The sequence below is a fragment of the Venturia canescens genome, chromosome 1, assembly GCF_019457755.1.
Source record: "Venturia canescens isolate UGA chromosome 1, ASM1945775v1, whole genome shotgun sequence".
Lineage (NCBI taxonomy): Eukaryota > Metazoa > Arthropoda > Insecta > Hymenoptera > Ichneumonidae > Venturia > Venturia canescens.
This window is the reverse complement of record NC_057421.1, coordinates 4,779,319-4,792,436: the sequence shown is the minus strand read 5'-3', so window position 1 is coordinate 4,792,436 and position 13,118 is coordinate 4,779,319. Positions and strand designations below refer to the sequence as shown.

The 13,118-nt window shown below is 34.0% G+C and overlaps 1 protein-coding gene across 1 annotated transcript; it reads right to left on the bottom strand.

The window, feature by feature from the left end:
* Positions 1–4,853: 4,853 nt before the first annotated feature.
* On the bottom strand, positions 4,854–11,554 carry LOC122406702 (OTU domain-containing protein 7B-like). The gene is made up of 9 exons (XM_043412328.1): positions 11,233–11,554; positions 10,023–10,062; positions 9,334–9,576; positions 8,854–9,118; positions 8,249–8,768; positions 7,358–7,686; positions 6,927–7,085; positions 6,771–6,846; positions 4,854–6,630 (listed from the first exon to the last, which is right to left on the bottom strand). Exons 3-9 carry the CDS (start codon positions 9,557–9,559, stop codon positions 6,529–6,531), a joined length of 1,677 nt encoding a protein of 558 aa, XP_043268263.1. The 5' UTR covers positions 9,560–9,576; positions 10,023–10,062; positions 11,233–11,554; the 3' UTR covers positions 4,854–6,528.
* Between the last annotated feature and the right edge of the window lie 1,564 nt (positions 11,555–13,118).

The window sequence follows — 13,118 nt, the reverse complement described above, 5'->3', positions numbered from 1 at the left end:
CCTGCCGCACTCTTATATACGCGAATATGTCGATTTATGACGTCATAACGTTTTTTGAACCATTCTCACGGACAGTTAAAAATCTGAAAATTGGTGATGATTTTTTTTTCGATTTTTCTCTTTCGATTAATCCTTGTTGCAAGTAAATCCATTTAATCCCGAGATATGATGATTTAAACGATTAAAATCGAGTGTTTCGGTACGCGCTAGTCGCTTGGAGTCAGAAAAACTTGAGTAGCGTTGTTTACATTTGGACATACGCTCTTTGCACGAAACGTTACTTTTGTCTCGTTTCGTTTCGCCCAATCCACTGAATACGCTATCCCCCTACTCGCTCCCGATCGAGCGAGAGAGACAGCGCGCGAAGACTCGTTCCCTCTCTCTCCCACTCGTAGTAGCGTTCCTGGCGAGAGAACTATTCATATATATATATATATATATGTCGGAGAAGAACGTAAATTCATACGATCTTGTAGAGTTTTGCGTGAGGGACGCATCATTAAACTTTTATTATTTTACAATATAAATGTAATTAAAGTAATATAGATTTTTTTTATGTCAAATCTCTTTGCGATCTTTTCATTGACTGCTCTTTCGTTCTTCATCTGTCTTCTTGATCGATTCTCGAAAATAATAGAAAACCTCATCTCTCCGCCAAGATCATCACTTCTCCGATATATATATATATATATATATATTACCGGGGAAAAGTTTTCGATAAAGTTCTCACGTTCTTTCTAGGGCTACTGCGCTGCCAGTTTAAATATTTGAATGCAACAAGACGCATTTTGAAGGAAAGGCATTTAGCTTTACTTTGGTGTATTCGAAAAGTCTCTACGACTTTTATTACGGGTACTACGTCGTTTCGAAAAACATTGATATTTTGGTTAGTTTGATTTCTTTTTCAACTGGGCCGCAAGTTCAGATAAAACATTTTTTCTCCTCAATTTTCCGATATATTTTTATTTTCATTTATTTTTCAGCGGAACCTCGAGTACATTGATTATGATAACTGTAGTAAAACAATGGGGTTTTTTGAAAAATTTAGAAAGAGAAAAATTTCTTACTTCTTCAATTCCAACGCATTCAAATTTTATCAGATTTTTTTGCAAATTTTTGTCAACCAAAAATGTCTACTTTGAACGTTGATAAATTGATCTGGTATTTTCCAGAACTATGGAGCCGTGTTAGAATTTACAGAGTGGAAAAAGTTTCATTTTTACATTTGATTTTTTTTTATTATCTACCGATTGACTAGTAAGTTTTTTTTTTTGGTTTTCGTGCCAAAATTTTACGAGCCAATAAATTACCGAAATACATGAAAATTCGTTTCTGGGGGTTTTCGAGTTTGCTGATTTCATTCCCAAACTTAATTTTCATGTAGCTACCTTCAAAAGAGGTGAAAATAAGGGTTGAAAGTGAATATTTCCCATTTTCCAGCGGCATGTTCTTATGTTATATTACATAGAAAATCCAAATTTTTTAGAATACTGGACTTGTCGAAAACGAATAAAATTCACTCTCCCTCAAAATATCCTGTGAAATCTAATATTTCTCGAGATATGCGGGAATTATCAAAATTTTTCTTTTGCTAAAAACGCGATGATTGAGCAAAAAATCGTTTCCAATAAAAAAATTGAAATTAAAGCCTCAACTTTTGAGGATTCGCTCGTGAAATTGAGGACAAAAAGTTTTATCTGAAAACGCAGTCCAATTGAAACGGGAATCAAACGAACCAAAAATCAACGTCTTTCGAAATGACGTAGCACCCGTAAAAACGGTCGTAGTGGACTTTTCGAATAAACTAAAGTAAATATGTGAATGTCTTCCCTTCAAAATGCGCCTTCTTGCATCCGAGATCTAAACCAGTGGCGTAGTAGAACAAAAAAGAGCGCGGAACATTTTTGGTCTTTTATCCGGAAATTTTTCCCCGGTAGTGAAAACACTTGAAAAAAGGTAAAAAAAAGAGCGACAATGGAGCATTCTTTCGCGACGGATGGAGCATTCCTTCGCCGAGTTTCCATTTGAAAACCATCGACGCCAAGTTTGTGTGTAATTTTGACAGTGAATTTGTACGTAAAATCAGAATAACAATCTCTTAATCGCAAAATCATTCTGGGAATGCTTGAAGTCACAAAATTCTTTAGCCGGTACAATTGGAGGTGTAACACGATTCTCTGCAGAAATCGAAATTTATTGAAAATTCTTGGCTATGCTAAAATGATCTCATATTTTTTTCCTATCTTGATCATCCTACTATGTCATTTTAGCAATAAATAATGAAAAAGGAAATATTTTATTTACTGAAAATATAGTAAAGATCATTCGAAACAAAGGACGCGGTCTTTTAATACTTGGCATTCTTTTTTTACTTTTTTAAAATATTTTTATAGTGTTTAAATGCACAGAGTCTCACGCAATGTAGATTTTTTTTCATCTATTTGCTCGTTTCTCTGTTTTATACAAAACATCTAACAAACACATATTACTTATTATTATCATAATCATCATCATTATATTAATGGGCGTAGACATTTTCAGGGCTCTCATATACTCGTCGTGAGGTACTTTGAGCTCACGTTAATGGCATCGCAGCAGCAACGTCAGCGATAATCGTCTAATATTCCGCGTACAGCACATATTACAGTAAATAAAAACGATTTAATAGATTTTCAATGAGTTTTCTTGCGTAAACTCAAGCTTAATGAAATCGAACTTTCATAGTTCTTGTGGCTTGATAAAATCAAGACGGTTTTCTATTGTAGAAAAACGAAGCTACACGAATGCAACGAACTCAAAACACTGTTCGAAGCTTTTTTAGACCGCTATTTAACTAACCGTGTCACAAAATCTTTACATGCTTATAATCATGGTTTTTATTTACAGAATGCCCTAATTATGAAAAAATATCACGTATCAACCGGAATTCTTGGAGACAGAACTAAACCTGATAGCCCAAATTTGAATGCTCTAACCGTGTAGTAAGTTTTCGTTGAATCTATAGAGTCGCGACAGCGACTCTGAGACAAGTGCATTTAAGATAAGATATGACGAGTTGCTGCCAGAGAATCTTTTTAGCGGAGCGATAGCGTTTCCAATTGTTTCCGAAAATTTTCAAAATTTATTTTTTTAATAATTAATTAACTATAGTACTTCAGAGAATATTATAAGTTGACGTATTTTTTCTTTTTTTTTTCTTTCGATTGCGACCTCTTCGATCTCTGTAGCTTAACGCGTTGAAAAGATATTAATTATTATTTATTTATTTTTTTAATTGCATCAAAAAATGGGTCGGATTTTCGCACATATTTTTGATGTTTATTTGTTTTTTATTTAGTGACAAATCTGGTGCCATAATACATTTTATATACCTATATGTATTTTTTTTCTGGTGCCATAATCAAGAAACGCGGTAGCAGCTCGACGCCAAGTATTAAAAAGGAAAAACTGCAGCGCAAAAGAAAAGCCAGCGCGAGCCCTGCAGCTACTCTTTATATACGCGAATATATGCCGGTTTACAAGTATACATCTATATATTTTCGTGACGTATATGACGTATGGTGTGTTGTTCATGCTATAATAGATGATGAGGTTATAAAGATCGCGAGTTTGACAGTTCACCGATATCCCGATCTGTAGTACAAGTATATACCTATATATTTTCGTTATGATATGACGTATGGCGTGTTGTTTAAATGCTAACTAGATGAGGTTATAAAGATCGCGAATGTGACAATTCACCAACGTTGTTCCAATTTTTTCCGGTTCTGTAGAAAATAGATAAAAACAGGACAATATTTTAGTGAAAGTGGTGATAACAAAGGGAAGAAGAATAAAAGAGAAATAAAGGCCGAGGAATCCAACAGTGCTATGTGATGGAAAATAAACCGAAAATTGTCAACAAAAAGAAGGTTAGAGATTATTTGAATGAAAAGTAATGGGCCGGACAAGTACTTATAGCACATATTTAAACATAATTTGTACCAATACGAAATCGACGTCGAATATTGTGAATACCAGGGGATCCTGAAAGTCTGAGAAGAATCGATTTTATTCTACGTCTCTGCCACCATATAGAGTTACAAATGACTTTTACCTTTGATGCGATTTTTTTTGGATTTGAATGCTTCTCAGAACAATTTTTCAATGTTGTAAAAAATTGTGTATTATATACTAATAAAATACTTATCCTCCGATTGATGTCATAAATTTTAGTGCTGCACATAACTCAGATGGTAATTTTTTTGATAAGCTAGAACTTGCTCAAGTTCCGGATGCTTCCAGTAGGAATGAATTTCTCACGTTCTATTTGATTTTTTTTTCCCTTTAAAATATAATTACGGATTTGTATTTTTTTTTTAATATAATGTTTTTTCATGATTTGTAAAAGCTTTTCTTAATTGTTTTGTTGAAATTATTTACAGTTGGTTTCGTAATTTTTTTTACATACCATTATGTTTTGAATTTTTTTCATTCGTCATCCGATGTACTCGTCACTTTTGCATTTATTTGACAACGTTTTGTTCCTTTGAACCAAACGTTTTTCATACATTTCGATATTTTTTGCAATGCTGTCATCAGGTTAGGATTCTGTATACCAAATGTCGAATCAATTTTACGGAGCGGACGGAAACTAGATGAAATCTCACTTCTATATTGTGACGCTGCGACAATCCAAATGCTAAAAATGATTAAAATACTCAATCGTATAGTACTTGTAACGAAAACTATTTTTATAAAAGGCATTATTTGAAAATTCATTACGTATTGAAAATTAAATAATCCAATTAAAGCAATTTTCATCAATTTCCAGGAATGTTATTTTTTTCATAGGACAAAGAATAAATCAACGATGTTACAAAAATATTTCTTTATTTTTCACACAGTTTGTTGCATTTTTTATTCGCAAGCGTAATCACATTGAATGTAATGCTCAGGCAAATAATTATTTGTCGAATTAGATCATCGAATCAGAGTGTAACAATGAAAAGTGTAATTGAAAAACATAACCTCAATAGAACTATCGTAATACGGTAGTAACAATGTATCATTTTTTTATCGCTCATCATCGAAACAAGCTCAAATAAATGTTAACGATAGAAAAAAATAGAGGGTGAAGTATTATTGATTTTCGAAATTTTTCTGCAGAAAATTAGCAGCTGGAATTTCCATTTTTAATCTCAGTAAGTGCGAAATTGCAATCGAAACAATTCGTAAAAAAAAATGAATTTTGAATGATTGCATGTATAGTGAGAAATTATGAAGTCACAATGAATTTTTTTCTAGGTTTGCGTTGTTCTGAGTATTTTTACCTACTTCGTTTCTCTTTCACTTTTCGTACGAGACCAAGGCACACGCCGAAACATGTATTCTACCTTTTCTTACTATTTTTCTTCTTTCATATTCGTTTTTTCGCCATTATGTCGGACTTCGGTTTGATGATTATCAGAGAAAAAAAAGCGATTCAACGCGAAAATACATTATCTTTCAGAAATATATATGAATCTATTTTGACTTTTGTTTTTATATGATCTAAAAAAATATTTTTTTTCTCTTCCACCTTTGGAAATTTCAATTGGAAATAAAATACCGATGAAGGAAAATCGGTTGAATGAACAAAGCGTTCTCTTATCTCTTAGGAATTACGATTTCGACGAAAAATAATCGCGAAATATTTTTGTTTAAATTTCGTTACATTTGTGATCCTCAAGCAAGCAATCGAATATTCAAAATGAGAATACATCGGAAAAAAAAGAAAAAAAAAATGTCGAACAATTTTTGTTCATACTTTCAAATAAACTTTTCAATACAAGCACAGAACTCTGTAATGAAACGACTGAAAAAAGGCCCATATTTCGTATTGCACGTGGCAGAAATGCACTTCGAGCTGCAACAAAATTCTTCTTCATGGAAGATCGGAATTCAGAATTCGTGGATTCGCGAGAGGCTCAATTCGTTGGGAAATGTCGAGTTGAGTTTCGAGGATCACTTAACTAAATAAATAAGTATGAAGAAAATCAAATGCAAAGGCGTAGAACGAAAATAAGAAAGAAAAACGTAAGTAAATGGATCGAACCTCCATCACGAATAGGGCATTTTTTCTATATTCGCTCGACGAATTACGACCGGAACAAACCGATGGTTCAAAATAAACTTCTTTTTTCCTCAATGTTTTCATGTAGTAACAAAAGTCATTTGTTTATGAGGAACAAAGTCGCTGAACATTCGAAATCTAGACTTAAATGTAAATAAATATCATTCATGTTTTCATACTAAAAAAATTATGCAAACGTTTCAGTATTTTAAGAAGAGAATCTTTTTCTTCCATTCGAGCGGTTGACTTTACTGCTCGTGAGAGAATCTCAAACTATTTCACCCAATTCTCATTCATCTGGATTCGAATTATTGTCATAAGAGAGCCAAGAAAAATTTAGAAAAAATAATCGTCGAATAAAGATTTTTTTATAATAATGAATTATTATCGTTGGTTAATTCATTATGAATAATGAGAAGACAGTGGGATAATTATTATCGCTGTCTCCGATTAGCCCAACATTGAGAACAGTAGTACTGGTTTTCCGGCGCCCCGAAGAATTGGCAGTGCTCACTGCGACACTCTTGAACGATTCCCTAAAATAATTATTTCCTATTTTAATAAATGTTCTCAGAAGGAAAGTGTTTCTCATACCGCATCCCAGAAATGAAATGAGTAGAAAGAAACAACAGAATTCTGAGTTGTTAGGACTTGTTTTTCAAATCGCAAAACTCACATCGAGGACGTCTGAATTTTTCCAGAGCTCAGCTTCTGGTTCCTGAGAAGTCGTTTTGTCATTGTAAAACGTTGATCTGTAAGTAACGATGCGTTATTTTTTTTTCCACTCAAATACATCCCTGATACTTTTCGAAATGGTAAACTTTTTTCTTACTTGGAAAGATAAAGTGTACGATCCTTATTCGTATTTTTGGGCTGAAGTTTGCTCACACTCGCATGACTGTCGCTGTCACTAGCTGCGTAAAATTTCGATTTTCCTGCACCATAATTCATTTCGGATCGCAATCCATCGTTCCGATGATCTTCCAAATACCTGGGTCAGTTCAGAAAAGTATTGGTTCCAATATTTTACGCATAGAAACAACGATGTTTCAGGAATTGAGAGAAATAATTATTCAATAAAATTTTATCACCCGATATTAAAGAGCAGAAAATATAAAGAGGTGCTACAAAAAAACGGAGGAATACTGATTGGAGCCAATTTAAGAAAACTCAGAAAAATTACATTTTTGTTACTAGAAAAAGTTTATAATAGAGAAAAAAATTCGATCGTGATTCTTTTGAATTGCAAGGAAGATAATATACCTTGAGTGAGCACACTGCAAATAATTCTGCAACATTGGCTCGACGTACTGATGACGTCGACTTTTCATTCGGACACACAAAACCCCATCCCCAGCGCTCGGTCCATTGGCCAGAGCCGGTGGACTTTTGGGTCTTTTGGCCATGGACCACAGTCTTTTGCTCACGGATTTACCGATCGAGCCAAATTGTTTCGCTACGCCAAGCAGTTGTTTGGCTGCTTTGCTCTGTCGGTTCAACAGCGTTCCATCGCCGTCTGAAATTCTCTCAAGATCCTCTGACGTCAGGATCTGATACTCGCAATCCAGATATGCCCGAACCAATATTTGCATCTGAAATTCAATAAACGCTCGATGAATAAACTCAAAAAGCAAAATACATTGCAAAATATACTACACCAAAAATTAACTGCATTTTCAAAATTCGGTCAAAGATGTTTCCAATAATGCAATAATTATTGAATAGAAACAAACTAGTACTTTAAATAAAACGTCGAAATTTTAAAGAACCGAAATATATTTCAAAAATGATTATTTTGAGGCTTGAATTGTAAAAATGTGCAGGCCTTGAATGAAATTTGAAAAACGTTAAATCACCTAGTTCACGAGATCATTACTTAGTTATAAAAAATATGCAATAAATTTATGAAAAAAGGCCAAGATTTTTAAAATCGAAATGAATTTTAAGTGATAGTCAATCAAAAGATACAAAATGAATGTTCTACGTGTTTGAAACAATTTTTCACTCATTAGTCATGATTTTGAAAAATATAATTTTCCTTTCTAGCAAATAAAAGAAAAGACAGAAAATAGGATAAAGCGTGAAGAGACGAAATACCAGAAGGAAATGAGAAAAACTGAGAATTATTGAAAAAAAAATGAAAATGACGTTTACAGTATCCTGTTGACACTCGAGAAGCTCCTGCGAAGCTGTCCAGTCCCAATCGGGTCCAGGATCGACGGCAAAGAGAACAGGAAGAAGTTGTCCGGTGTCAGGATCAACGAGGGGAATACTGACGCCTTCACCACCATTTTCGGCACAATCGTTGCCACCGTCGACGGTAACGAGTGGTGAAAAATGTGCCGAGTGATAAGCCAACAGAAGGGGAGTTCGATGACAAATCGAGGGTGAAACTTCGAGAGGAAGATAAATACCACCGAAAGGTATCGGAGCGAGTGCAACACCTTCGGAATCGCGTAACATTGTTTCAGCGATAATAATAATCGGCCTTCGTAAAACGTGAGCAAGCGCCAGTACGTGGACTTCTTCTAAACTCTGATATGACGTGACATTTTGATTACGTGGATTTGCCGATGCCATGTCCACTATGGATTGCCACTCATCCAACCATTCAGCCTCTGTGTACGACAAGCCTGCTGCAGCGTTTAAACCCATTTGTCGCCATTTCCATCTCCTGTAAAGACAAATCATCAAAGAGAGTTTGAAGGAAAAAAAAGCTATCGGGACGTTTTGGTTTATGTTTCCAGAAGTTCCATTACCGAAAAAGCGCAAGACGAAATTCTCCACGTGCCAAAGTATTGTGCAATGCATCCCTCAGTGTGAGTAGACGGTCATGGAAACCCCACATTCCCAAGGAAGCTGCGTGCAACAGACAATTGCCATCTCCCTGAGTCGCCAGTGGCCACAGGACACGAGTCCCACTGTTTTTTCCTCCACACCACCAATTCAATCTCCCCGCTGTTTCTAGAGAACTTAAACATCCTCCCTCGATCAGATCCTTCTCCAAAAACTGACGAAAAGAATCTAAACGAAATAAACAAAGTATTTTGTCAACTTGACAGTATAGAATAAACCTAACACAATTTTTCATTATTTTTCTCATTCCTTTGGTATTTTGCAAAAGGAATCGAAAGCGTTGGTTAATTTCCATGCTGGGGAATACAAATTGACAACTAAAATTCCAATAATTCAATGTGAAATTAAAAATAAATAAAAATACCATAATCTGTAAAACAAACCAGGGTAGATGGATAAATCAGGCAGTGAGAATGTGAATTCTGGAGTATCTACAGAACTGCTGGATGCCAATTGTGACCGAGCGTAAGAGACGATAGCTGCGTTCTCCGTGGCTCTAGAAATTCCTCTGGCCAATTTTTTGGTTGCTCCTCCTGTGGCGTCCAAAGTCGCATTCTGAGGATTGGGCTCTTTTTCCAAGCCATCATACATGGACAAAGCGCTGCTCATACCAGGGTCTTTTGATCCTTGTGGAAAAGTTTTTTGTATTTTGTGTAATTAAAAGCTATATTGCTTACTTAAGAAACACAAAATTGCTACTTGAAAAGAATTATTTGGGAAATTACGACTTCGTATAAATTACCACTGCTAAACGATTCATTTTGACTTTTGAAATGAAGGACAGGACATATGTAGAACACAATATTTTCTATAAAAAATTTACACAATCATTGTTTACATATTTAAATGTCAGTTGAGGTTATTTCATTTCAAAAGAGAACCCAGCATCACTTAGCTCGAATAATTAATAAAAAATAAAAATTCTCTCAAATTTATAATCTCAGTTTCCTTTATTTTGAATTCAAATATTGTTATCACTCAAATCATTAGCACAGCAAAAGATTTGCACCAAGGACACACTTGTATTCTTATGCTAATGTATTAATTACTCTTACGCAACGATTTAACTTACGTGGGTTATGAATTTTTAAGATCAGTCTGCATTAGTTCTCCTGAAACGGCAGGAAAAATTTATTTTTATTGATTCAAAAAATATCAACTTTATTTTTCACTGGAATAATAGGGTGATTCAGAAAGCAAATTACATTTTCCCAGAGTATATGAAATAAACAAGTTGCCATTTTGACATGTAAAGAAAAACTGTGCGATGAAATCTTTTATTTTGTATATTTTTCTAATTATACAACTGATTCTAATGACAACTAGACAAGGAAAAACTGTCAACTATTAAAATTTGCATTATTTTATTCCTAAAATCAAATATTTTTTTCAAATGCACCAGAATTTATTGGAAACTGTGGAATTCAAATAAATCTAGTTTGCTTATGTCAGGGCCAAATAATTTGAATCTATTTTACGAATTACAAAGTGGGAAAAATATATTCAATGAAATAACAAAACTCCATCCATATAACCTTAAAAAAAAATCAGCTAAATTATAATGGTAAACAAAAAATAACGGACTGATAAAACGACATTTGTGTTAACTGATAACAGAAAATTTCGTATTCAAATCGAAACAAAAATTTTAATCGGCAAATTATGTATGAAAAATGATTCTGAAAACGAAGCACAGATCATCAGGACAAAATTGAAAGGGCCCAAAAAAGAATGCAACAAAAGATTGTAAAAATCGAAAAATTTAATTCGTATAACGAAGCATTTTGTACATTTTCATCGTAGAGTTTTGCTGTTTACGTGCATGGTTAAAGCGTTCTCACGACAGATTACATTAATCTCTTTTTCTCTCTTCCTCTCGCTCTCTATGCAGATGGGTATATCGGTTACGTTATAAAAATAGTACACGAAGCTTGGGTGCTGGTTTCAAGGTGAATTAAAAAAAAGTAAAAAAAACCAGGCGTAGTTGCGGTCTAAGGAAAATTGCACGAGCACGCGATATCACCTCAACAGGTGTACAACTATAAAAGTCTCATCTGCGTATTATTTATTATTTTTGACTCATAAATGTATATCGCGGAAACCACGATTGCCCAAGCAATCGAGTTTCCGAGGCTAAAAGCTAAAAAGCGTAACGAAAAAAAGGCAACACAATAAAACATCGGGATTTTGAAGCCAGGTGTACCACACGAAAAAATCCTAAAAACTAATTTTCTTTCTTTATATTTCGGAATAAGAAATTCTCAATGAATTTCAATTCATACCAATCCAAACGTTGAAACTGCAATTTCCAAAATCTTGTTTTCTCTATTTCGTGCACTTTTTAATCACATAACTTTTAGGGATCATTATTCGTAAGGATAAACTTTGATTTGGCTCGAGTCTTATTGTCATTCCGAAATTTCGATTTTGTTTTTTTATTTCAATATATTTCGCTTTGTCAGGGTGAAGGTCAATCCTTACTCGGCCTTGAATTTTAATACAAACGTTGATTTTAATTGAAATCTCATTGGACCGATTATTCGGTGAACATAACCTCGTACGAGACCTTAACACGGCCGAGTCGAAGTCGCAACTGCAAATCGTGCATGTTCCTTCTGTATAGGCTCTCTCTCTCTCTCTCTCTCTCTCTCTCTCTCTCTCTATCTGACACTCTGCTTACCAAATGACTCAGGGACACAAACCCACTTGACTCAGCTACAGCCACAATACACAATGTATAAACAGAACTTATACACGTCTCTTTGCTGATTAGTGTGTCGTCCCGCTAAACACACGGAAACAACCGTGAACATGAAGCTTCAAACCTATCATTTATGCGTACTGACATTTTCGTTTAGCGTGGGAGAATCCATACGACTAAATGCTTTTTGTTTTCATTCCGCATTACGTGAATGGTCGCGATGAATTATCATTCCCTCCCTAAATATAATTGACTAATTTAATGACAAAAGACGACTGCGATTAACTACATTTTTTCTCATGGTGGCTATAACAAAGATTATTTGTACTTGTTATATTTTGGGGACATATGAAGGCGCAAATAAATAAGTGAAAGGATGTGTGAAAAAAAAACACGGGATGGCGAGTGTCGACAGAAATAGACGAAATTTTTGGAGAAAGTTTCGGAATCGCATTTATTTTTAGACTGTTTTTTTAAAATGATTTCTCTGTACAGAAATCGAATCCTGCTTGGAAGCCCATCGAGATTACGAAAAGAATCAGGCGTTTTTTTGTCACTTTTGATTTTCTATCTGGAAATTTTTGAAGAACAGTTGAAGCGCATAATGCTTTCACTTTTTATTCGGATTTTCATATGCAATTTTAAGAACCTCCGTGACATGTCCTCGGGAATATAAATTATGAGCTTCATTGTAATCTAAGAATCAAAATTATAAAAAAACCAAGTTTTCGATTAAATCAATGTCTCGAAAATAATTAAGTTTCTCGAGTGCTGCTTGCACAGCCAAACTTAAAAATTCGGTTGTCTTTAGGTGGCAGCACTGTACAGCTGAATTTTTAACCACGCCAAAATTTTTTAAGGATGTATGTAAAAAATATCGAGGTGTCAAATTTTTAATGAATTTGAAATATTTAATAGAGTTGATCACGCTTGCATCAATTGAGAAAAAGAAAAAGGTGCTTAGCCGATGGTTAAAAAGAAATATTTAAGAATTAAAGCCGCATTTAAATCCGTGTCATTTTTGTACCGGAATAAGTTGAAAAAATCGAACTAAAATGATAAAAAAAGTGCATGAATCGTCGTTGTCAACGCACGGCCAAAAAAAAATTTCAAACATGTAATTTGATTGGCTCGCTTGTGCTTGACCACAGTTATCAAATTGGATATTAATTTTATTAAAAATCGTAAATTATGATTCAAAATGACATAGTTTTTTTATTAAAAATTATAAAATGCAAACAGAAATGATTCGCCATTGATCGACATTTTAACATAAGACATAACCTTAAAAAATAAATAGATGTACTGCGGAATTGATCTTATACATATACATCCTTCATTTTCAATTCACCACTGCGAACTTGACCGGCCGATTTTGGATTTATTTTTAGAGTATGATAACGAAATTAGATCAGCCAAGTGATATTTATAAAGTGCTAAAAAAACCATTTAAAAAGTAAATGTATT

Excerpts from the sequence above, each read along its gene's own strand:
- LOC122406702 (XM_043412328.1), bottom strand. The coding sequence starts at position 9,559 with ATGAGCAGCGCTTTGTCCATGTATGATGGCTTGGAAAAAGAGCCCAAT. Across the intron at positions 8,769-8,853 it reads TTTCGTCTTGCGCTTTTTCG|GAGATGGAAATGGCGACAAA; the intron begins GTAATGGAACTT and ends TTGTCTTTACAG. Across the intron at positions 6,847-6,926 it reads CGTACACTTTATCTTTCCAA|ATCAACGTTTTACAATGACA; the intron begins GTAAGAAAAAAG and ends CGTTACTTACAG.